The 26,459-nt window shown below is 37.6% G+C and overlaps 1 protein-coding gene and 1 pseudogene across 3 annotated transcripts; one reads left to right on the plus strand and one right to left on the minus strand.

The window, feature by feature from the left end:
- Positions 1 to 12,413, minus strand: part of LOC122064630 — a 30,824-nt pseudogene extending 18,411 nt beyond the window's left edge.
- A 2,704-nt stretch (positions 12,414 to 15,117) lies between these two features.
- On the plus strand, positions 15,118 to 26,231 carry LOC122064637 (probable beta-1,4-xylosyltransferase IRX9H). Of its 3 annotated transcripts, none has more exons than XM_042628389.1 (5): positions 15,284 to 15,927; positions 16,133 to 17,682; positions 24,706 to 24,946; positions 25,030 to 25,239; positions 25,822 to 26,231. In XM_042628389.1, exons 2-4 carry the CDS (start codon positions 16,760 to 16,762, stop codon positions 25,198 to 25,200), a joined length of 1,335 nt encoding a protein of 444 aa, XP_042484323.1. In that variant the 5' UTR covers positions 15,284 to 15,927; positions 16,133 to 16,759; the 3' UTR covers positions 25,201 to 25,239; positions 25,822 to 26,231. The 3 variants fall into 3 exon arrangements, with proteins under 3 accessions (XP_042484324.1, XP_042484323.1, XP_042484322.1); XM_042628388.1 differs by having other exon boundaries at positions 15,284 to 15,922; XM_042628390.1 differs by lacking the exons at positions 24,706 to 24,946; positions 25,030 to 25,239; positions 25,822 to 26,231 and adding an exon at positions 21,086 to 23,205 and having other exon boundaries at positions 15,118 to 15,922.
- Positions 26,232 to 26,459: the final 228 nt, after the last annotated feature.

Below are 26,459 nucleotides of genomic sequence, written 5' to 3' on the forward strand. Positions count from 1 at the left end.
AAAAAAAAAAAAAAAAAAAAAAAAAAAAAAAAAAAAAAAAAAAAAAAAAAAAAAAAAAAAAAAAAAAAAAAGGTAAAGGGAGATAAAAAGAAGAAGTTAAAGCAGTAGTCAAAGCAGCATCCTTGGAACATCCCCTATAGGGGGTCGGCTACATGGGTCCTTGTCCTCCACTTACCTCTATCCGCGGTCATACTAGGATCGATCCCTACCAGTTGCATATCTTTTCTTACCACTTTATCAATGGTCATTTTAGGTCTACCTCTCCTTCTAGCTCCATATAATTGAAACTGGTCACACTTCCTTACTGGGGCATCCATGGGTCTCTGTCGAACATGGCCATACCAATGATTTTGTTAGAAATTTCATGGCAAACCTCCTCAAAAGCAGTTTGCTAACTCAGCCACAGTTGATGAACCTTCTCAGCCTGGACAATCTGAGGGTAAGATGGTCAGGATGACCAATGAAGAATTTGCACGCTTTCAGAATCAAGCACCCTCACCTCCACTGCTACTCTTGTTCAAACAGGTAATGCCATTTCGTGTCTATCCGCTTCTTCTCGACCCTGGATAATCGATTCAGGTGCATCGGATCACATGTCTGATATTTCAGGTATATTTTCTTCTTTTAAGAAGTCCTTTGCTACTATCACATTGGCCAATGGCTCAATCGTCAAAGTCAATAGTTTTGGCACTGTTCGTCTTAATGCCTCCTTATCATTATCATCTGTGCTTTATTTGCCAAGTTACCATTCAACCTATTGTCTATAAGCAAGTTTACACAAGCTTACAATTGTTCTATAACCTTTTTCTCTGACTCATATGTTTTTCAGGATCTTACGACGAAGAAGATGCTTGGTAGAGGTCGTCGGGTTGGGGGACTATACCTTTTTGAAGACACTGCACCTTCCATAGCCTGTTCAGGTACTCTGACTCCTCATCATGTTCACTGTCGGTTGGCCCATCTGTCTTTACAGAGTCTATAGAAACTTGATCCCAATTTTCATTCGCTTTCTAGTTTAAAATGTGAGTCATGTCAGTTTGGAAAACTACATCATGTTAGTTATTCCCCTCGAGTTAATAAACGGTCTGCATCTCCTTTTTCTTTGGTTCATTCAGATGTATGGGGCCCTTGTCCTGTTACATCCACGTTAGGTTTTACGTACTTTGTTACTTTTTTTTATGACTATTCCAGGATGACTTGGCTTTATTTAATGAAAACTCGTTATGAGTTATTTACCATCTTTTGTGACTTTGTTGCTGAAATACAAAATCAATTTGGCATGACTATCAAAATTCTACGAAGTGATAATGCAAAAGAATACTTTTCTGGTTCATTTTCTGAGTTTATAGCTAAGTGTGGTATAATACACCGGCCTTCTTGTTCAAACACTCCCCAGTAAAATGGAGTGGCTGAAAGAAAGAACCATCATTTGATGGAGGTTGTTAAGTCACTTATGTTTGAAATGCAAGTATCCAAAGTTTTTTGAGCTGATGCTGTTCTCACTGCTTGTTATCTTATTAATCGTATGCCTTCCTCTGTTTTGTGTGGTGGAATTCCCTATTCCTTATTATTTCCGTCTGACCCACTTTTTGTTCTTCCCCCTCGTATTTTTGGTTGTGTTTGCTTTATTTGTGATCATTGTCCAGGGTTGTCAAAATTGGATCCTTGAGCCATTGCCTCTTCTTGGGTTACTCCCGTACTCAAAAGCGATACCGCTGTTATTCCCCGGTTCTTCACAAGTATTTTGTCACTGCTGATGTCTCCTTTTTTGAATCCGCACTGTATCTTAATGAATCATTTGTTGTGTCTGAATTGGATAATGATCTTCCCCATTATGTTATCCATCACTCTAATCCGCAGGTTACCACTGAAATAGAGGTCCCACCACCACCATCCCCCTGTTACAGGTGTATACACGTGTTCGGGAAGTAACAACCCCTCTCTCCCTACAGCACCTACCTTATCATCTTCGTCTACAGATCCGCCTCTAGGTATTCCTTTTTCTGACCTAGACCTCACTATTGCACAGCATAAGGGTGTTCGGAGTTGTAGCCAACATCCTATTGCTGATTTTGTGTCTTATTCTGGTCTTTCTCCTACCTTTCATTCCTGTCTTTCCACTAGTTCTTGTCATCCTGTTCCTACGACCCTTGCAGAGGCATTATCTAGTTCTGGGTGGAAGACTGCTATGACAGAGGAACTGTGTGCCTTAGAGGCAAACCAGACTTGGGATCTTGTATTGTTACCCCTAGCAAAAAGCCTATTGGTTGTCGCTAGGTATATGCAGTTAAAGTGAACCCTGATGGCTCTCTTGCTGGTTTGAAAGCTCGGCTGGTGGCAAAAGGGTATGCCCAGGTTTATGGCATTGATTACCTGGATACCTTTTCTCCTATTGCCAAAATGGCTTCCATTCGTGTTATGATTTCTCTTACGGCTTCCTCTCATTGGCCGTTGTTTCAGATTGATGTGAAGAATGCTATTCTTCATAGTGACTTGCATGAGGAAGTGTATATGGAGCATGCTCCGGGGTTTGTTGCTCAGGGGGAGTGTGGAAAGGTGTGCAAGCTCAAAAAGTCCTTGTATGGGCTTAAACAGTCTCCTCGGTGGTTTGGAAGATTCATTGATGTGGTATATGCATTTGGACTGTCAAAGTGTGATAGTGATCATTCTGTGTTCCATCAGAAGTCTGGTGGAAAAAGGATATTTTTGGTTGTTTATGTTAATAATATTGTTATTACTGGAGATGATGCTGGAGGAATCCCAAGTTTGAAAGCTCATTTGCAGCAGCAATTTCAAACTAAGGATCTAGGATGATTAAAGTACTTCCTGGGAATCGAAGTTGCTCAGTCAAGAAAAGGAATATCTTTGTCTCAGAGAAAGTACGTTTTAGATCTACTTTCAGAAACAGGTATGTTAGCATCCAAACCCGTTGATACTCCAATGGATCTAAATGTGAAACTTATGCCTGAAGAAGGTGATGTGTTAGATGATCCTGAGAAATACAGGAGGTTGGTGGGAAAGCTGAATTATTTAACTGTGACTCGACCTGACATTGCCTTCCCTGTCAGTGTTATGAGTCAGTTTCTGTCATCTCCACATACTTCACATTGGGATGCCATTGTTTGTATACTAAGGTATCTTAAAAAAGCTCTAGGACATGGTCTGGTATATTCAGATCATGGACATAATAGTATTGAAGGTTTTGGTAATGCAGATTGGGCTGATTCTCCTATTGATAGAAGGTCAACTACAGGGTACTTTTGTTGGTGGAAACCTTATGTCTTGGAAGAGCAAGAAGCAAGCTATTATGGCAAGGTCTAGTGCTGAATCTGAGTATCAAGTCATGGCTCATGTTACTTGTGACTTGATGTGGATAAAGCAGCTCCTGACTGAACTTGGTTTTAATTATACTTATTCTATGCAGTTATGGTGTGATAACCAAGCTGCTATTCATATTGCTTCTAATCCAGTGTTTAATGAGAGGACAAAACATATTGAAGTTGACTGCCACTTTGTTCGTAAAAAACTACAAGGAGTTATTTCGACAAATCATGTTCGCACCGGAGAACAACTTGCAGATGTTTTTACTAAGTCCTTGGGGGGTAGTAGAGTGGACTACATTTGTAACAAGCTGGGCATGATTAACATCTATGCTCCAGCTTGAGGGGGAGTGTTAGAAGTTATCGTAGGAGAGGAAAGGAGGAATCTATGAGTTGCGCAGACTCCTCCCTTCGGTTAGTCAAGATTCCTAGTAAATAGGAGTCCTGGTCGTACTAGGACTTGTATTAGTTTCCTATAAGTCAATAACTAATAAGGTAGTCTTCTATTCTGTTTTATATTCCTAGTCATAGTAGGACAACTGTCCTATTGTAATTGTAATAGAATGTTAGCTATTTAATGAGAAGATGAGGGCAGAAGCAATCACATGATTGAATCTGCTATTTCCTCAAGTTCGACTCTCTCTTTCTCCCTCTTGGTCTTTCTCTATTTTCTCTATTTTATTTTTACACACCTGCAGTAGTGCAGCTATCAGAATTAGTTGTAGTCTCAAACTGATTGTCTGGGTGTTCTTCCCACGACCCTGATTACAGCCATGAGAATTGGTAGGACGTCCATAAAGCTTCCAATAAGTCTCCCTTGTGTGAAGCTCCTTGCCACAATTGTCACATTTGACTGCCGATTTTTCAGAAGAGGATGAAGGAGCAATCCAGGAACCTGTACTAGTAGCAGAAACCAGAGCGGATCGATCCCAAGAAATAGCTTGCAGCATCTCAGATCTACATTGTTCCCCAACCTGAATGAGGGAATACGCTTCCCCAAGGGAGGGAGAAGGATCACGATTAAGCATATTAGCCCTAATCTAACCATATTCCACATTGAGACCTACCAGTAAATTATAAATGTGGAGCTCTTAAACCCAACAACATCAGTCTCACAAACAAGTCAATAAGTCTCATAATAATCAATCTCATTCCACATACCCTGCAGATCAGAGTACTATTGAGCCACATAAAGCTCCTTCTGAGTAGCCCAATGAACCTTCTTTCTCAATTCAAAACATTTGACTCGTTTTTCCATGTGAGAATAGGTGGCCTTAGCAGGTTTCTAGATTTTAGCAGCAGAATCAAGTAACAGATATGTCCAAGCAATAGAAGATGACATAGAATTTATTTTGCAGGAGATGCAATAATAACCACTTTTACATATTCAGAAGATAACTTACAGGAAAAGGAAGGCTTCAGATAAAAAAGATATAATTACATTTTCCGAGGGCAATGTCAATTTCATCGATGGAATCATCGGCCCCAAGGACATGTCTCCAAATTGCATTGAAACAAAACGCCCAAATATTTCACTTCTTAAACAAAGTACTGATTCAAAATTGTGAGATTTATAAACTAGAATAGGTTATGGGACCCCATTTCATCAAGTTGATTCCTACCAATTCTAGGTAACAAACAGGACAGAAATATTGGAAATTAAGAAAAACTTTTTCATGTGGAATGTAAAGGTAAAAAACTTACAAATGTCCCCCTTACGGAGATCAAGTGAGGCAATAACATTCTCCTCTGTAGAGACCACAACACGCTTCCTACCTGCCTTCTGAGTATGGAAGACCGAATGCTTTACTTTTCCTATGCACTGTTGATACCTACAAATAGAATCAACCATGCAGTTCTTTCAAATGAATGTTAGTTCCAGTTCCAATCACTTTTGAGAAATCTAAGTAATTATCCAAATTGAACTGTAATTTGAAACATATTCACAAAGAATAACAAAAAGATGTTTGATTGAAGTGAAAGAAAACTTTAAATTTAGTAGCTAATGAAAGAAGAAAACACAGAATCGATGAAAGTGAAAGGGGAAGAATATGAACCAATCCATGAGCCCTACTTGATCTTCATACAAGGTAGAACTAAGGTTCAGAGAGAATGAAAGAAACGTTAGAAGCAGAAAAAGTCTAAGCAACACGACCATCTCGTTTGAACGATCAGTAACCTAACCGAAGAGAGGGAGATAACTACATTGAGCAGACGGGATGAGTTTAAATGGCACTGGCAAACTATGCCACATGGCAAGTTAATAGAAGAAAGATTTTGGAGGGAAGCAAATCCTATTACGAACTGAGGCTATGGTGTCATATCTGTGTCTTGGCACTTCATGCATTGTCCATGTGTCACATTCGGGTCGTCATAAAAAAAAAAATCGGTTACAACACTGTTAGGTGTGAAAAGATTCAGCTGCCCTCCCACAGTTGAGTATTTCCTTACACTAGATAGGTAGAGTTCTCATTCTCGATAAATAAATATATGGTCTTCCTCTTCCATTCACGTGTTAATTCATATGAACGCAAATAAAGAGGAAGGGTGTCAAGTGGTTTAGCTTCTGGTTCCATTCAATTTAGGATACCTTATGTACAATTGAAATCGAACCAAAATCAAATACTTTTCATGACCGAAGGATCATGATCGAACCAAATGTGTGGTTTTTTTTGGTTTCATTCGATTCATATAAGGGCTTGGTAATTTATTTTAAGTGGAAATAATATACTAAAACAAGTGAAGTTGGAAAAAATATATTTAAACCTTCACCGTGTTGATAATTTCACACCACTCAAAGAAGACCCTTTTTTTTTTTTTTTTTTTGTAGGAAGAATTTATTGATCCGAATGTGGATTACACATGAAGTCACCATTACATAAGTTGACAATCCATTGAGAGGATATAGGCCAAAGTGAAGCACATTCTAACGACACTGCCTTTTAGGCTAAAAGGTGTTTGCAATTGGGTGAAGGAGCACTCTAAGAAGAGATGGAATATATAATGAAGTCATGGGGAGATGAGCTATGAGGAGGGTTTCAAATAACAGAAAATGAGCTTACACAAGTGGAATAGAAACATAAAAAAGAGCTAAGGAGAGGCATCCAATAGGAGAAGCACGCAACGAGGCGGAGAAGAGGACCACAAGATTACCTAACTTATCCCTAGTGATTAGATCACCTTATCTCTTAGATATGCATAGATTATTTTTGCTAATGTTTTACAATAGAGTCCACTTTCACGTATGAGGAGTTAATCAAGATTCTTTATAATAAGTAGTGGGAGAAAAAATGAACAATTCGGTGGTAACAAGTTCCTCTAGAAATCTTAAAGACACCAGTTTATTAAGCTTTCGACCTTTTGATTTTCAACATGTCTAATGCATAGTTATATATATATATATATATATATTTACACGGGAGTTTCTAATTGACACCACTGTAAGTGTATTTTTAGAATTTGATACATTCTTTTAATTGTCTCTTGTCTTATTCTCTTAAGTCTTTTAAGAGAAGGGTACAAAAGGGTTTTAAAAAATAAGTTGAAAGTAACATATTATTATGTTATTATTAAAATGTGTCATTATCATATATATTTTCCATTACATATGTAAAATGACATTATTACCCTTATTTGAAAAAATGTGTTTTGCTAATGGCAAAATAGTAAGGTTATAAATTATTTAACACATTGATAGATGTCAATAAGAAAATCCCTATATATAAATGCATATAAAATGAGCAATTTGAATAAGTCATTTAATTTGAGGAATCTTTATTTTAGAAGGCAACAAACAAACACCCCCTGAACAAGTGGTAGAGCGTGTGCTGTTGTACACCTCTAAGAATTTGAGGAAGCTTTATCAGCCTCATTCCTTCAGAGTCTACATATCGTTCAACACACAGTCTTTTCAAGCGCATCAAGGAAGGCGTCCGGACAGTTGCAACTATTCCTACCATCAAAGATATCTTACTTTTAGCCTCCTCCTTAGCTTCCTTCAGGTATACTTTTCGAACAACAAATACATTAGATCATTATATGTCCAAGTTTAGTCTAAGGTCCTCCCTTGCTTTATGTTTCTCTTCTTATTCAAATCGGCTATCTTTTTATCTTCTCTCAAACTAATGAACTTCTATATTAAAAGATAAAAATAAAATAATATAAAATCAATGATAAAGTATCTACATGTGGATAGGACACATCAAATTTTCTTAGCCACTTTTTATAGATTGGATCGAATTTTCTTTCACTCACACTAAGATAGAATCTCTTAATCCATTGGTTGTGGTGGTTAGATGAGGTTCTTCACTCCTAGAATAGTATCAGAGACATTTTGGGCTTCATAAGAAAGAAGTAGATGAAATAGTGACACCCAATGGTTAGATTCTCTTTACCATGCCATGGTGAAAAAAAAAATTTCGCCTCAAACTTATAAAACAATTTTTTTAGAAAACAAACGAGGTGCTTTGGGAACAAAATTGGTTGCAGTGAAGTAGCTGCAACCCCTACATGGCAGCACCTCATAGATCCACGTTTATTTGAAATTTTAATATTTTTTAACCCAATTTAATAGGACGTTAGAATTTTGAGTCCACCATCAATCAAGAAAAGACTTCCTATTTTACCCTTTACTTTGAGAAAAAAAAAATAATAAAGCAAAATTTGGGAACCCAATTCACCGTCCTTCTCCCAAGATAGATTTATCCTTATTGGGATTAATTAAGGTCAATATTAATTTGGATCGGATCGTATCATACAAGATAGATTTATCCTTATTTTTTAATTAAAAAAATTATTATATTTTTACCTTGTGTCTTACTTGTGTATTGAGATCGGGTCATTAAGCTTGGGGATTGGTCAAAGGCGATAGTAACTAACTCGATATGAGTTTTAGAACCATAGCGCCCCCACAACACAAAGAGAGAGGGAGAGAGAATTTAGGCATATGGTTGATCAATAAAACCAAACTAAATTCATTTTAGTTCAGATATCAGCGAATGCAATTTTGCTATTGCCCGAGTTACAACCAAGTATCTACAACCTCTGTGGCAACCAAAGAAATGATTAAAGGGCATTTTGAAAAATAGTATTCCTAAGAGGGTATTTGTGAAACTAGGGGAAAGTGAATTATTCACTTTCTTTGGCTGCTAGGAAGGGTTGCAACTACTAATTACAGGAAAAAAAAAATCTCTCAAAGCTGAAATATGAAGTTTTTAAGGTGAAGATCATTACTAAAGTTTAAAGTATAGATTGTATGGCTGATATGTATCATTGTATGCATCACAATATTTATTATTCTTTTCAGTATACCGCAAATCATTTGCACTCTAGTTATGAGGCACTAAGGAAAAATTATGGTACGTTCATTTTAAAATTTCAATTAAAAAATATCATATATCTGTTTGACATGTTTTATCAAAATAATAATAATAATAATAATAAGAGTAGCATGTATACTTTAAAGAGAAGATAATCCAAGTTAGACTTGACAGATTGTTGTTCTTGTTGGATATCACCAGAACAAGCTATTGAGTCATACAAATTATACAACAAAATTTTAACAAATAGATAAAAACATATATACATAAATTACATATTTATTTTCAACAAAAAATCACAATATTTACCTTAAGTAATTGAGTGAAAGAAAAACAATTATGGGAGGATGTAGAACCAAGAATGCCATGGCCAAAATTCTTCATACGAGTTCTTGTAGTATTTCCACACTCATGTGATTGAAAAGATAGGAAGGTAAGTCTAGTTGTATGTTCTTGTTGAATATTGCTGCCAATATCAAAATATTCCTGCATAAAATTATGACAAATTTTACTTTAGTTATGAAATTAGAATAAAAAGTTAGTTCTTGCAATATACCTAAGTCAAACTACCCAAGATTTGGGGTCCTTTAACTTCTTCATATTTTTGTTGTGAATCAATTCCATATTTTTGTTGTGAGTCATTACAATGGACGGAAGCCTACATATTATAAAAATTGATATAAAAAAAATAAAAAAGTATTACAAGAAGTACCTGACCTGTTATCGTTTGAAATTTATGATTCTTTTGCTGCTCTAGTGGACCCTTTAATCTATTCCATTGACATTTAGTTGTAGATTTTGTCTTAATCCCACGGACGGATTGAGAAGCTATACTATGTTTCTAATTTTAAACTTGTTCTATGACCCCAGTTAGAACTTATTTTGGACATCATTTTCAATTCCTATACCATTAGTGTTGCATTGTTTCTTCATTTCTTACAAGTCTTTCAACAACTGTAATGAACATTTATATGCATGTGCATACATGATCACACTCTTAGCTGTAAGTGTGGAAATTTCTCAAAAATTCTGACTCAAATATGAATAACGTTTTTCTATCAATTCTTATTGATTGCCTTGCATTTCAACTCCAACTCCATGATGATCCTTGATAATACCAATTTTTGCATCTTTAGTCTATCTTTTCAAAATATAATGGGATGGAAACCTCTTAATATTTTTCTTTTCTAGAACTTTTATAGCATAAGCACATAAAATCTCGATAAAGATAAACTCCATGCAATTGCACTGAACCATAATTGTTGAAGCCTCATATTTAACCAAGTGTTCTTGAGTTTTCGTCCCATATTTGACTTTGTATTCAATAGTTGCATCAGACTTACTATATTTATAAATGGTACAATCCAACACCTTAATATATTCTTCTTGCAACTTTTGGAACACTTTTGGAGTGTATATCTCTACAACATGTCTCAACATTTATACATTAGCTTGTAATGCCGAAGTAGTTTGCCTCATTTTGAACTCAACTTGAAGTTTTTTATATCTTTTATCTACCAAGAGCCTTGAGTAATGCTCAAAAAATCGTAAAAAATTATGCTTCACTTTCAAATATTTCTTCAACTCATTATTCATTGACTCACTACGTTGGGTGCATTTCATATTGGCAGTGAACATATGTCAACCATACACTATAGCCCATTTCTGTCTCTCCTTATATATCCCATCCAACCATGTGTTATCGTTGAGCATATGTTTCTTGAGCATATTATCCCATGTAGCAATCCATTCATTTTCATCTTCATAATCATATACACAACTACTAACAAATTGTTTTGATGAATGAAAAACATGACTTAGATGTTTGGTAGCATTTTGGTTAATATGCCAAACACATAAACAGTGATGTGAGTTAGAAAAAACCTTTGATATTAACTTAGCATTGCAGCACATTGATCTATCAGTACCGTTTCCGGTTGTTTACTAGACAGTGCACTAAAAAAAGTCTCAAACAACCACTCAAATGATTATGTAGTTTCATCATAAAGTAATGTTGCACCAAAGATAATTGTTTGTCTATGGTGATTAGCCCCAAGAAATGGAGCAAAAGGCCGACTATATGCATTCGTTCAATAAGTTGTGTCAAAATATACATCTCCAAAGTATCCATAATCAACCACTGATCTAGCATCTGCTCAAAATATGTTCATGATATGATCATCATCATCAAGTTGTATTGAATAAAAATAAGAAGGATCATCTAACTGCATTTTATGAAAATATTAAAAAATGGCACATCCATCTCCTTTTTGTAGTGCCATCTTCCTCTTGGAATATACATAATTTTTATAATCAATATCCAAAAATTCAAGATTTTCACAGCCTGCAACTTGCATACTTAATAAATCAATGGTGATTTGATGGATATCCCAGATTTCTCTACGTCATTTGCAACAACTGCTTAGGTAGGTGTAATCTTTCTCTTAACAAGTGCTTCATTGGTGAGGGTGTAAACTCATGATTATGTTATTTTTTAAATGAAACAACTTCAAACAAACCATTTTTTTTAAGTTGGCAAGTCATATGTGCTCAATAATCCATTCTTGTAATTGTCCGATGAAACAATGCATGTTTCCGCCTTTTAATCCTGCTCGTTCACCTTGTTTGAGCAGCAAAAAGTTATCATTTTCACAAGTCCTAGTGTCGTTCACTTTACATACTGTTTTCTAACACTAAACCAATTCGATGACCATATTCCTTATAGAATTCATATGCACTATCTTCACAATCAAACTTCATGCCAATTTTTTGTACACTATCATTTTTTTGACCATGTATTGTGAGACTATTTGATTCTGTTGGGCATTCACAAGCAGTTTCTTCATGATGGGCAATCATTTTCTTGATTAGTCATGCAAATATTCTCTATAACATCCATTAACCTATAATACCAATGATTTATGTTACAAACTCTAAATGATATGATATAATATCAAAATTTTGTAAAAATCAATTAAAATATATTGAGTAAATGCATATTGGGCATTAACCTTACCTCGACCTTGAAGAGAAATACCCTTTATTGGTTGGACTCTTTTCTGCTTTGACTATTTGATTCAGTTGATTTTGATCAATCTCTTTTGGCAAAATCTTCAATGAACCAAGTTGTCTTCACTATTCAATCATCAACTTACTACAACACCTCGCACTGTACGAGTCTGTAGAAGGCTAGAAAAGAAGGTCAATATTGGTTTGGGCTAGGCAAGCTTAGGTGGGATCAATTGGATAAATAGGGAAATTATGTGCATTCGGACTAAAATTTGGGTATCCTAAGTTCTTTTAGTTAGACTCTTAAAGAAGACCATTTATTACACTTATTCTATTGTGTTTCTCACAAAAAGAAGGGGGAAAAAAAACACAAAGGGAAAACAGAAAAGTAACAAGAGTCAGGATCGGATAAGGGATAAAATAGGGTTAATACCGATCCAATCCATTTCGATTCCTCAAACCGTGATTGGAATTCTTTCTGATTGGGTGAAGTTCAATGTGTGAATCTCTATTGTAGTCTCAAACTGGGCAGGGGAGGTGGGACATTGCCAGGAATATGAAGAAGTTTAAAGGAGAAGAAGACATACCCGAGTTAAAGCTATCCAAATTTGGGATTGAACTATGGGTTGCACGCCTGCACGGTCTCCAAGGTCGACAATGAAGACACAGTCAGACCTAAGTCAGACGTTGCAAGGAGCGGCATCGATTCTCTATTGTCTTCATACCTGAGTCAAAAAAGAAGAAGAAGAAGAAGAAGAAGAAGAAGAAGAAGAAGAAGTGTGCAGGAGAAGAACTTGTCCCCAAAGTTTGCTTTATTAATTTTTTTTTTCTCAAAGTAAAAGGGTAAAATAGGAAGTCTTTCCTTGATTGACGGTGGACTCAAAATTCTAACGTCTTGTTAAATTTGATTAAAAAATATTAAAATTTCAAATAAACATGGATCTATGGGATGCTGCCACGTACAAGTTGCAGCGAAATTTTGTTCGTGCTTTGGGGCTCCAAATTTCTATAAACAATTCTTTATCTCTTTTGTTTGTTTTATGGACTAAATTACCCCTTTGATGTCACAAATAACAAAGACTTCGTACAAGTCATAAGAATAACGCACATGACAATTTTCCCTCCATAATTTTATGACAGACAAAGATACCCTCGAATGCACCTTCCAAAGGATTCAAGCTCGATTGACCTATCAATATGTGACAACCTACTCACAATGTGATCCTAGTAGAAGGAATTTCTTTCTTCTAAGAAAGACACATCTCTTTCACACACACACACACACACGCACACACTTTGAGGTCACAAGTAGCAAAAGCTTGTCCGAGCCATAAGAATAATGCACATGACAGTTTTCTCTTCCTTAATTTTCTAATTGACAGGCCCTAGAATGCATCTTCCAAAGGATTGAAGCTCGATTGACATATCAAACCTACTCACAATGTCATCACCAGTAGGTGAAATTTCTCTCTTGTAAGAAAGACACATATCTTTAACACACACACACACATTGACGTCACAAATAACAAAGGCTTTGTACAAGTCATAAGAATAACGCACATGACAACACAACCCCAAAAAGAGAGAGAGATTACTTTGGCATTATACGTAAGACACAAAGATCAATTCAAATTTTATGGGCAAAATGGGTAGTTGATCACAAGCATGGTGATCTTGACCTTTTCGATCACGATCCACATGCATGATCCAACGATAAAATTGTAATAAAAATTGATTTAAAAAAAAGAAAAGGATAGATATGTTTGATATAGTCCAATCTAGGCCGTTCCAAAACAGTATCAACCTGATCAGTCCCATCACCGTTCTTGAGTTTTAGAACCCTGGTGACAAGTGTTTGTTATTCACAAGAGAGAAACTTTAACATCAATTTTTATGGTTTTCCCATAAACCATTTATTCTTAATTTAGATTGGGATGTTGACAGTAATGGATAAAGCAATGCGCATGTGCATGGACATTCACGAGATGCATGTCAATATGCGAAGGGTATTTGATTGAAACATGCTTTAAAATTTAACACATGGTGGATTTAGACCATATTCTTTTATCTAATAGTTAAAATGGACACATCATATGTCCATGTATTAAGATAGACGTCGTGTGATGTCTAGAAAAAGTAGCACATCTTTGTAACAATAATATTTTGCCAAGAAAAAAAGGGTTCCTTATATAAATACATATTGATTTCTCAAAGAAAAAAACGAAAAAGCACATGGGTTGGAAAATTATCTTTGGAGATATATAAAAAAAAAAATAAAATGTTAAGTGAAAAAGGTTCTCCAAACAAGTGGCATATATAAGTGCACCAATAAGATATAACAAAATGACATTATACATTAGAGAATAGCAAAATCATTTCATATGAAAAAGAGAGAGAGATAGACAAGTAAATGCTAACGTATACTCTACCCCAATAGCTCAAACAATTTTTTTCTTTTTCCTCAAAAATAATTTGACTTCTCATAATAAGAGGTTGCAACAATCAAACTCCTACCCACCTTTAAAATTTTCAAGATTTTAGGTAGAAAGGGTTTGAGTCTTCTTTAAAAAATTTGTGTCACTTTCACCCAAAAGATAACGAGTGGCAGCACCTTTTATTTTATTACACCTTCTATTAATCTATACCAGAAGTCACAAACTCACAAAAGTGGTGAGTTGGAATTTCAGGTACCATAATTTTTTTTTTTTGCAAAATATTTAAACCTAAAAACTTTTTTGTTTCAAGAAAATTCACATACGTGGAAAACTTTCAGAATAAATCCTCACTATTCTACAACAAATTTATAAGAATACTTTTCCTTGGATGTGATTTTGACTTGACAACAAACAAAACATAAAAAAAGGAGAAAATTTGTTTGCACATGGGTGTAGGAAATTAATGCCACGGAGATTATTTGTGCTCTTATGGTATAATATCGATGATACCTTGTATTGTTTTCCTATACCTTTTTCTAACATTATCTCACCGGTGATATGACTTTATAATTGTATTTTAAGCACATGGTTAACTCCCACACCCAAACTGTTCATGATCATATGTACTCGTTCATGTTTTCATAAGTTGGTTTAGACATATCTATCATATATGGGGAGGGCGTTCTTTTCTCACCATGGGTTAAAAGAAAACTCGATCTACAAATCTAATCAATAAAATCAAGAAAGAATTATTCTACTTTCCATTATTTACTGCTTCCCCATGTAAAAAGAACAAGAAAGGAACACATAAAAACATGGGCAGCCTCCATCACCGTCTATTTCCCTCTTCCTCAATGTAAAATGACCTATTTGGGCAGACGTGAAAGACAGACAGGGTGAGGAATGGAGGGAGGGTTGGTGGCTGCACTACCCAACAGAGAACACTGTCCCTGAAAATATAGTTAAACTTGAGAGAGGTCCCATTAAAACCCTGTAATGGATTGAGAATCTTTGACATGCACATGCATCCACGGGTTCCAATACGGAAAACAAGCACCAGTGACCACTACAAGAAGGTCCACAATGATATTAATTATCCTTAATCGGTGCCACTCTGTAATCACACTTATTAAGGTTGTTTCAGTTGATTTCTTTATTGTGTTGAGCCATGTTTGGTGAATCTGTATCTGTAATTAAGCTTTTTTTTTTTTTTTCATTATTAGATCACTTAGAATATTTTTTCCCCATCAGGGTCAGGGTCTGTGTCGTTCTTCTGGGATGAAAATGCTTCAGAATCACCAATGAATTGTGAATGGGGAAGAAGGTTAATGGTTCAGAACTTCAGATTTTATGTTGCCTTTCGAACCCGGATTTTCTTTTTTACTTTAGATACATTTCTAGACATCAATGGAGATTGGAGAACCTAATTTGTCACGATAAGTTTAAAAAATCCCCTGCAAGTGTTTGGTCGATGGTCTCAGTCAGATTGTAAACCAGACAAGTTTATGATGTGTTTGATTTGTCGTTCTTGGACTAATTCAGCTTAAATGATAATTGTCAAATACAGTTTTTCTTTGTTCTCTTCAACCGACCCCTCTTCAAAGCTTACCCGAACACTCTCCCTTCGTCATTGTCTGGTTGTTCAATCTTCAGCATTTATTATTAAACCTTCTTAATTTCAATGATCTTGTTGCCCGTTGCCCAGAAATAGTAGGCGTTTTTACCTGCTGATCCATACAATCTCGAAGATTTTAAAGTAATGGCTGACCGATGGAACGAGTGTTGTTCATGCTTCAGTTGAAATTTGCTTAAAAGAACGATATCCATCGCTAATTCCAAGGTAAGGTGCTTTCCCACTTCACTTCAACTGGATATTTGTGTCGTACCAGGTCGAGATCTTGTTTTGATTTTTTTTTTTTTGGGGGGGGGGGGGGAGGGGTGGGGGATTTGGGGTTTGATTTAACTGTATTTTGAGATTAGGATAACGTGTTTTTAGTTGGGTTCTTCTTGCTTCAAGTTTAAGCCTCTTTATTTGTTTTCTATGAATCAGGAAATCTTCGCAGAAAGCTAGTTTGGAAGAAATAGTTATTTCCTGATCTGGGTTTGGAGTGAAAGTGTCATTTGGTGATTCTAATTAATGCGGAAGAATATTTGGTCTATAAGGGGAATACTCTGTTCCTATTTAATTTCTTGGTCTGTATAGGGGAAATGGGAATACTCTGTTCCTTTTCTTTCCAAAGTTCCATTTCGTTTGGGTGTGTTTTAATGGTGCCATTAACTTGGTAGTGTGGTTCCAAACTCTTGCGTCAGCTAATCGATATTGGGAAGTTGGTAATGAAGCTCCTATCTATGGAAATGTTCAAGGTATTCATGAGAGGACACCGAATATAGCTCAAGCCATTAAACAGATCAAGAAAGGGAAGTGATTGAGGTTAATGAATGTCTTTATGGCACCAACGTATTGTAGATCTTGCCACATAACTTGTTTTGACCTTTGCATTTTTTAAGCTGATGTTCCCATGGGAGCAAATTAGAAGTTGTCTGGTGTTTGACTGGAAAACAGAACAAAGTAGTCTTCAATTTGGATACATTGCCTATAGCTCTATTGCTTGAATGCTTTCGTAAGAAATTGCAATCTTGGTTCTGGTTATAGCAGAGCGGATTTCCATTCATTTTGATGGCTTCAATTAGAAGAACTTTGTCTCCAATGCCACGAGCTGGAGCCATGCACAATGGGGAGTTGTACTCAGTCTGTTCTTCTCCCTTGTCCAAGTCCTCCTCCTGTAATCAGGACTACCCACCATTGGGAGGATCTTTATCCTCCCTGTCTGGTTCAATGGATTCATATTCAGTTTTGTATAGACTTCAAGCTGCCCTTCTTGGTATTATAACTCGGAGATTTCGGACCTTAGAGAGGTCAAAATCAAAGGGGCAACTCTGGAGGAGAGCTTTGTTTCATTTCTTTATTTGCTTTTTGGTTGGAATTTTCATTGGTTTGACCCCATTAATCTCCACAAACATCTCCATAAATCTTGGGTCCAAGCACCAAGCCTTCTCCTTTGAAGTCCTCTCTCCAGATGGAAATGCACACCAATATGATGGCACCTCAAAGAAGGGTTCTCTGGCTGAGGCTCAAAGATCCCAGGACAATGCCAGTTTAGAAACTTGGTCAGTGAAACAGGAACAGCTGCTTGGAATTTCTAATGATAACCCTGTAACCCAGTTGCCTTTTCAAGATTCAGATCTTATGGACAGGAAGCTTTTGATAATTGTGACACCGACTTATACTCGGCTATTTCAAGCATATTATTTGAATCGTCTAGCTCAGACCTTAAGACTGGTCTCTTCTCCTCTACTCTGGATAGTTGTGGAGATGTTCTCCCAATCTGCTGAGACAGCTGACATTTTGAGGAGAACAGGTGTTATGTACAGACATCTTGCATGCTACAAGAACCTAACCAGTGTAAGAGATAGACGTGTTCACCAAAGAAATGTGGCATTGTCTCACATTGAAACACATCGCCTCTATGGAATTGTCTACTTTGCGGATGATGATAACATGTATTCCGTCAATCTTTTTGAGCAAATGAGGGAGATCAGGTATTTAATATTTATGGATCCGATTCTGTCACATGCCTGCAATACTTTTATTAATTTTTTTTTTCCATTGTTTTCTCTGGATGTTACCGTTAACACATTGGTAGTCGATACTGGAGACTGTTGTTGATATATGATGGAGGTGTGTCGATTCTTACCATGTATTAATAGTAATGGGGTACATACGTACATACTTTTTGACATACATGTGTACATATTACAATGCTCTGCATGCTGATGTATATTACCAATTAGATCGGATGTCTTACAATCTTACATTACAGTTAAGATAAAACGATGCTATTTTCAGTTTTAATTGGAATATGGAATTTTGCTTTTTCATAGTTTTGGTCAAATGGAAATGGGTATAAAAACTTCCAGCTTGTATCTTAAAATCTGCTTGTGTGTCTTCCAATTACTAGGGCATCCTGTTAGAGTTATTATATCTGCAAGTATATGTTTAGAGCTCTTAGTATTGAGTTTAGCGCCTAGCGCTAAACCGATAGGGGCCGATAGGGGTATTTTGGGTCCCATCGGCTCCCATATTTCTGTGATGTGGCTTTGCTTGTAATTCAGCAATGAGGGTACTTTTGTCTTTTACTTTCAGCATTATTTTAATATAAGTAAAGACTAAAACCTGCGATTAACCCATTTTGGACTGATCGCAGGTCTCTCCTCTCTTTTGGGAGTACCATCGATCGCACCTCTCTCTCTCTTCTCTCCTCTTCTTCTCTTCTTTTCTCTTTTCTTTGGTTTGGTTACAGATCTTTGGGATTGTAACATGGTATCAGAGCCTCTGTAAGCAAATCAAAGTCGTTTTTCAGATCTCTCTCTGCTGATCTCAGTTTAGCGTTAAACCTTTTTGGTGCGCAGCTGCCTGCTGCTGCATCTACTGTGTTTTACATCACATGGAGCTATTGACTTTGTGCATGGATTTCTACATGGATTTCTACACTGAAGATTTGAAGACCTTGGACCACAGCTTACTTTCTTCTCTGCCCTACTTGATTTCTGCCAAATCGCTAGCGCTGGTCTCTGTGGTTCAGGTTTGTTTGCTAGTTTTTTTTGTTACTTCTGCGACACTATTTGCCCACTTTATTTTTTGTTCTTGGTTGAGACCAAGTCTACTACCTCTGTGACTACTGCATCTGCCTCGGACAATGTCAATGTCCAAATTACCTCTATCAAGCTCAAGGGAAGTTCAAATTACCTACTTTGGGCTCAGTCTGTGAAGGTTTACCTTATAGCCAAGGATAAACTTCAGTATACTACTTCTGATCCTCCTCCAGCATTTGACAAGGGTTATAATGAATGGATGAAGGTGAATGCCTTGATTTTAATCTGGTTGTGGAATAGTTTGGAACCAGATGGTGTTTCACTCTACTGCAAAAGGAGTATGGAATGATTTGAAGGAAACTTACTCTCAGGAGAAGAACATGACCCCTATCTATGATATTTATGAGAAACTATTCCAGTTTCGCCAATTTGACAGAACTCTTCCAGAGTATTATAGTGCTTTCAGGGGAATGGTTGAAAAACTCAATGTTTTCCAACCCTTGACCACTGACATTGAAAAATTAAAAGCTCAGCGTAATGAGTTTTTGTTTCCAAATTCCTGGCTGGTTTGAATAATGATTTAAAAGCAGTGAAGGGCCATCTACTCGCAGGCGATACTATTCCTATTCTGAATGACACTTATTCTCGACTGCAGCGTATTACTTCATTAACAAAACCTGATCAGTCTTCCAAAGAGAATTTTGCCTTCCTTGCCAACCGTGGACGTGAGTCGGCTGGTCGAGGTTCTAGTAGACGGTCGTCTAATTGTGCATCTCGCCAGTGCACTTACTATAGGAAGCCTAACCATACTGTCGAGACTTGTTGGACAAAGCATGGCAAGCCAGAGTGGGCCACCTAATTAGCCAATTATGTAGTGTTAGACGATGGTATTGATACAAGGTCTTCCATTGATACTAAACCGAGCCATTCATCAGGAGATTCTTCTACCAGCCTGCGCGATGATATCAATCAATTGCTCCGATGCTTGCACACTCTATAGGCATCCTCTAATACATCTGATGGTGGGTTTACATGCGTTACGACCTTAGCTCATGCACGTACCTCAGCCCTTCTTACCACTACCTCTACCCCCTGGATCATTGATTCAGGTGCTTCTGCCCATATGATTGGTAAGTCATCACTTTTTAAAACCTTTTCTTTTAGTACTAGTTCTACATCTGTTATTCTTTCCAATGGTGCTTTCACACTAGTTTTCGGCCATGGTACTATATCACCTACATCCTCACTGAGTTTATCTTTTGTGCTGCATGTTCCACAATTCCCATTAAGTTTTCTTTTTGTGAGCCAGTTAACTAGCTCATTAAATTGCTCAGTAACCTTCTTTCCCTTTTATTATGTTTTTCAAGATCTTCACACGAGGAAGACGATTGGTGGAGGGCGTGAAAAAGATGGTTTATATTATCTCAACTGTGGTTCTCCTACTTCTTCTGCTGTTGTTACTGCTGTTGGGGACGTGACTCCTTTTCAATGGCACTGTCGTTTAGGGCATTTATCTTTAACTAGGTTGAAACTTTTATTTCCTAGTTTTAAGTCTGTGATTAGGTTAAAATGTGAGGCCTGTGAGTTGGAAAAACATCACCGTGTGTCCTTCCCATCTCGTTCTGTGTCTCGTAGTCCGTCTTTATTTTCTTTAGTCCATTCTGATGTATGGGGTCCTTGCAGAGTTAGCAATAGATTTGGTTTTTGTTATTTTGTGACCTTTGTGGATGATCATTCTCGCCTTACATGGCTTTACATGGTAAAGGACAGATCTGAATTTTTATCTGTGTTTCAGCAATTCTATAATGAAATAAAAACTCAGTTTGTCATTTTAATTAAGATTTTTCGTTCTGATAATGCTTCAGAATATGCTCAAAATGATATTTTTGATATTTGTGCCAACCGTGGGATGATACACCAAACTAGTTGCTTCTATACCCCACAGCAAAATAGGGTAGCAGAGCGTAAGAATCGGCATCTACTCGCGGTAGCCAGTGTTATTATGATTCATATGCATGTTCCTAAGCATTTTTGGTATGATAGGGTTTAAACTGCATGTCACTTGATTAATCGCATGCCATCTTCAGTGCTTTTAGATAGGTCCCATTTTTCTATTATGTTCCCTACTTTGCCAAGTTTTCCTATTCCTCCCCGAGTCTTTGGTTGTGTGTGTCTTGTCCATAATTTGCATGTGCAAGTAGATAAACTGTCTCTTAGGTTTACTAAGTGCATTTTTTTGGGTTATTCACATACTCAGAAAGGGTATAAGTGCTATGACCCTATTACTCATAGGAACTTTGTTAGTGCCGATGTGACTTTCTTTGATGGCACATCATTCTTTTCTCCTCAGGTGTCCCAGTCTGGTATGGAGTGGACTTCTCCATCTCCTCCACCCATTCCATCTCTCATACCCTTCCCTGATGTGCCCAATATCAGTGACTCAGCTCCTCTACAGGTTTATCAGCGCAAGAAGAAGGTTGGACAGCCAAGTGGAGAAACCAATGCTCCAGATGATTCACTTCCTCCACCGCCTCCTTTCTCTGGTGAAGCTCCTCCTTCTCCGCTTGATGACTTACCAATTGCTCAAAGGAAAGGTACACGTTCTTGCACTAAAAAATCTATGGTTGTGTATCCTATTGATAACTTTGTTTCCTTGTCTCATCTTCCCTCTCCCATCCATGGTCTTGCCTTGTCACTTTCTACTAACCTCATTCCCTACGCCCATAATGATGCCCTAACTATTCCTGGATGGAAAGCTGCCATGGATGTAGAAATGGATGCTCTTTTGAGTCATGGTACATGGAGCAGAGTAGATTTATCTCCTGGTAAGGATTTGGTGAAGTGTCGCTGGGTGTACACTGTTAAGTATCACTCTGATGACTCTGTTGAGCGGTTGAAAGCCCATCTGGTTGCGGTATACTCAGACATATGGAGTTGATTATTTTGAGATCTCCCCGGTTGCTAGGTTGAACTTTGTTGGTCTACTTATTTCTCTTGCTGTCAACTTTGATTGGCCCTTGTTTAAGTGGGACATCAAGAATGCCTTCTTATATGGTGACCTACAGGAAGAGGTGTATATGGAGCAACCTCTTGGTTATGTTGATCAGGGGGGGAATAAAGGTCGTGTGTGTCGTTTACACAAGGCTATCTATGGACTTAAACAGTCCCCTCGGGCATGGTTTGACAAGTTCACTGCTATCATAGTCACTTGTGGTTTTTCTCAATGTTATTCTGATCATTCTGTCTTTGTTCGTCGCAGAGGTGATAAACTGGTTGTCTTGGTAGTTTATGTTGATGATATAATTCTTACTGGTAATGATGAGGCGGGAATTTCTGAAGTAAAAGCTTATCTACAACAACACTTTCAGACTAAGGACTTGGGCCAACTTCACTATTTTCTTGGGATTGAGGTGATCCGATGTAAGAAAGGGATCAGTTTGTCTCAAAGGAAATACGTGTTGGACCTTTTATCTGATGCTGGCATGCTTGCATCCAAACCTGTTGATATCCCTATGGATCCTCACCAAAAGTTTGGTGTTAATGATGGCGAACCTCTTCAGGATGTGCATCAGTATAGGAGTTTGATTGGTAAGCTGATTTGTCTTACTGGAACACGTCCTAACATCTCCTATGTTGTTGGAGTCCTTAGTCAGTTCATGCAGTCTCCTCAGAAAGCACATTGGGATGCTGCTGTCCGTGTTCTTCGTTATCTAAAGGGTGCTCTTGGAAAAGAGTTGATCTATCGTCCTAATCGACATATGGAACTAGTTGGCTATTCTGATGCTGATTGGGCCGACTCTGTTAATGATCGGAGATCTACTACTGGTTATTGTACATTTGTTGGAGGTAATCTGGTTACATGGCGTAGCAAGAAGCAGACTACCATTGCCCGATCTAGTGCAGAAGCAGAATATAGAGCTATGACTCATACCACTGCTGAGTTAATGTGGTTACGGTCTTTACTCTTGGAGCTGGGATTTCTAGTAACCAAGCCTATGCAGATGTATTGTGACAACCAAGCTACGGTGTACATTGCTAGTAATCCAGTCTTCCATGAGAGGACCAAGCACATAGAGGTGGACTGCCACTTTGCTCGTGATGCTGTTCTGAAGAAGCTGATTGAGACTTCTTTTGTTCCTTCATTAGATCAATTGGCTGAAATGTTCACTAAGTCATTGTTTGCTCCTAGTTTTCGTAATGGTTGTACCAAGCTGAGCATGGGTGATATGTATGCTCTAGCTTGAGGGGGAGTGTTGAGTTTAGTGCCTAGCGCTAAACCGATAGAGGCCGATAGGGGTATTTTGGGTCCCATCAGCTCCCATATTTTTGTGATGTGGCTTTGCTTGTAATTGGGCAATGGGGGTACTTTTGTCTTTTACTTTCAGCATTATTTTAATATAAATAAAGGACTAAAACCTACGATCAACCCATTCTTGACTGATCGCAGGCCTCTCCTCTCTTTTGGGAGTACCATCGATCGCACCTCTCTCTCTCTTCTCTCTTCTCTTCTTTTCTCTTTTCTTTGGTTTGGTTACAGATCTCTGGGATTGTAACACTTAGCATAGATATGGACTGGTATTGTGATAGACATACATACTAGGAGTCAATCAAAATTCTCTAAGAAATTAAATAATCTCAAATTTTGTGACTTGGTGCAAATATTTTTTTGACGTTAAAAAGGGGGATTTTGGGGGGTGAGGGTGGGGTGGGTGGGGAATACTAGGTGAGAACAGGGGGTTCTTGAAACTGAGACCTCTTGGGGGTTAGGCTTTACTGCTATAACCCATTGCCAGCTGCGCTAGCAGCTGTCCTCAACTTAAGTGGAAATCTTTTTTTTTTTTTTTTCTGGATGAATAAAATAATATATTAACAAGGAATCAAAAGAAAACAAAAGTGGGAGAAGAAGTGGGGGGGGGGGTGGGGGAGAGCAAAGCTACACAGCCAAAGCTGCACAAGAAGATAAAAAAGGGGGGAGCAAAATGGAAGAGGCACCCCAGGAGAGAACAATAAGCCTATTCCTTGGGGAATCCCTTACAAGGTGATGGGGAAGCAAATAAAGCTTGGAATTGACGTATGTAAATATTAATTTGTTCATTTCTGGAAAATGTTAGATATATCATGTGACAGAAAAAACAGTTATATAATTATAAAGTAAGAGTAGTTTTTTGGTTATGCATTAATCATGTATTCCTGTTTTATGTAATCACTAATCACACATACTTTGAAAAGGAAAAAGCTAAGGTATAACATAGCTTTTTCACCAGTAGTTTATGTTTGACCTATTGCTTATTTTCTCTGGAGAAAAGCTTAGGTATAACTGTATGAGTCACATATCATGTCAATAGAGGGAAAACTCAAGATCCTTGAGCCAGATTAGGTAGCTCTGACCTTTGTGGAGGTTTTTGGGCCAAATGTGTCTCAGGTCAGGTGATAATATTTTTTTCCTTTTGGTACTCTTTGGTGATTTATCCATATGATATTTTTCTGTCTTCTAGACCACCAGAAAGTTCTTGCTCTGACCTTGGAGCTCTTCTAAAACAAAAATATCTTAGGTTAGGTGATCGTAGCCTTGCAATCTGTTGCACTGTTGTAAACTGATAATCATCTGATTGGATCTTTCTTTCTTTCTGACTCGGAGGTGAATACCTACCTCTTCTATTCTTGCACACATTATAGCTAACACTCCCCCCCTTTTACTAATAACTACCTCCTCTTCCCCATTTCTTTCACCAATATTTTTCTAGTTACTTGCCCATCCCCTCCAAGTGAGAGAGAGAGAGAGAGAGAGAGAGAGAGGAAAAAAAAAAAGATGATTGAAGTTCCAAGTACAATGAGGAATTTGCAACTGTGCCGTCTCTTTTTACAGTTTTTCTACCCCATATATCTATTTCTTTTGTGTAGTCTAGTTGTCGCTATCCAGATCTCTCTGTCTCATTCCCATAACCACCAATTTTTGTTACTATGTTGCAGGCGTTTTGGTACATGGCCAGTTGCCTTATTAACAGCAAGCAGAAGTAAATCAAGATTGGAGGGTCCTGTCTGTAATGACAGTCAAGTTATCGGATGGCACACAGCCAGAAGAAACAGGAGATTTCATTCTGCCATATCAGGGTTTGCCTTTAATAGTACCATAATTTGGGAGCCAAAGAGATGGCACCGGACAATGATTGAACCCATTAGGCAGCTTGACACAGTCAAGGAAGAAGTCCAAGTTAGTCTGCTCTCTCTCATCAATGTTAATCTACTAGTAGATGTTAGTGTTACTTGCATCCTTATTCAGGTTGATATTTGCAGGAGAGCATGTTCATTGAACAAGTTGTGGAGGATGAAAGCCAAATGGAAGGCTTAGGGGAGGACTGCTCAAGAATCATGGTTTGGCATCTTCATCTGGAAGCTTCTTATCCTTCCTATCCTGATGGATGGTTCATGAAAAAGAATCTAGACACAGTTGCACCACTCCTTTGAAGCTCATAAGTTGCAATAACTCCATTTTGAAGAACAAAAGTAAGCCCATTGCAGTCTGAGATTTATCAAACGGAAAAAGCGATCTGGCTGCCACGCAGCTTGAAGGGCTTCCAGCTACTGGGCGTTTTTCTGCTATATAAAACTGGTCTTTTGGTATTCTGATAGTTGGCCCATAGACATTCACATGCCAAGTTTGATGGTTTATCTATACCGTGTGACCCACCATGTACCGAGTTTTAAAATTGTTGTTTTTCTTCAAGCAAAGGGGAGTTTTTCAAACGAATTTCAAAGCATTCTGCTGACATGTGCAATTTCAGACGGCTGAAAATAATCCCATCAGTAGATGATATGTGGACAACATGTGTACAAAATATAGAGGCCAACTTATATTGCCATGTAATGGAACTTCCTTCCCCCCTCCCGGTGAGCAGCCGGAAGCCTCTCTGGCTGTTGCATTACTGGATCCCAACCCTCTGTATTTGTTCTTTCTTTTCCGCATTGCTGTATCTAATTGTAATGCCAAATGGGTACTCTTCTCTGGTTGAACTGATTATTATGATTTTGTTTATGTGTACATCTATGGCTCATACTGATTTTTGGTGTCTAACTTCTGTTCTGTAGGAAAGATTGTTTGGAGATATGGGCTATTCCCTGCCAACCTTCTCATCTTCATCAACCTTATCGGCAATACTTTATGCTGGTTTTAGTGTACCATTTGGCATGGTAGGCAAGTGTTTGTGGGGGCCGGGGGGCAGCATTTTTCTCTTTCTGTGGCAGGCTAAACATCTTTGTACAGTTATTTGAATTTTTGTCTACCAATCTCTCTGCCTTGGTTGCTCTTCTCCAAAAGTGATGTTGAAGTCCTTATCCCAACTAGGAGATGCAAGAATTCATGTATTTCCTTTTTCCCTTTGTTTGTCAAGATGCCATGATCTGAATTGAAGGGAGATTCCCACCCAAAAGCCATAAGGATATGCATTTTTCAGCTAAGCTATTCCTCAATCGTAATAACCAAAATTCTCTTCAGTTTCTTTGTGCCTGGTAGCAGACCTCAAGCATAAGCACCTTGTTTACTGGCCTCTTAGGTTTTCGGATGGAGGAGGGCAGCGATGGATCGAAACTCTCTGGTACTTCATATTTTAGTTCAGTACAAATGTGGTTATGGCTTAAACCATACTGTAGGGAATATTTACTTAGAACTCTAATGCTCTTGCTCTCAAGTACCGGTCATTCCATTTTCCCTCTCTACTTTCTGCATT

Source organism: Macadamia integrifolia, unplaced genomic scaffold (assembly GCF_013358625.1).
Source record: "Macadamia integrifolia cultivar HAES 741 unplaced genomic scaffold, SCU_Mint_v3 scaffold170, whole genome shotgun sequence".
Lineage (NCBI taxonomy): Eukaryota > Viridiplantae > Streptophyta > Magnoliopsida > Proteales > Proteaceae > Macadamia > Macadamia integrifolia.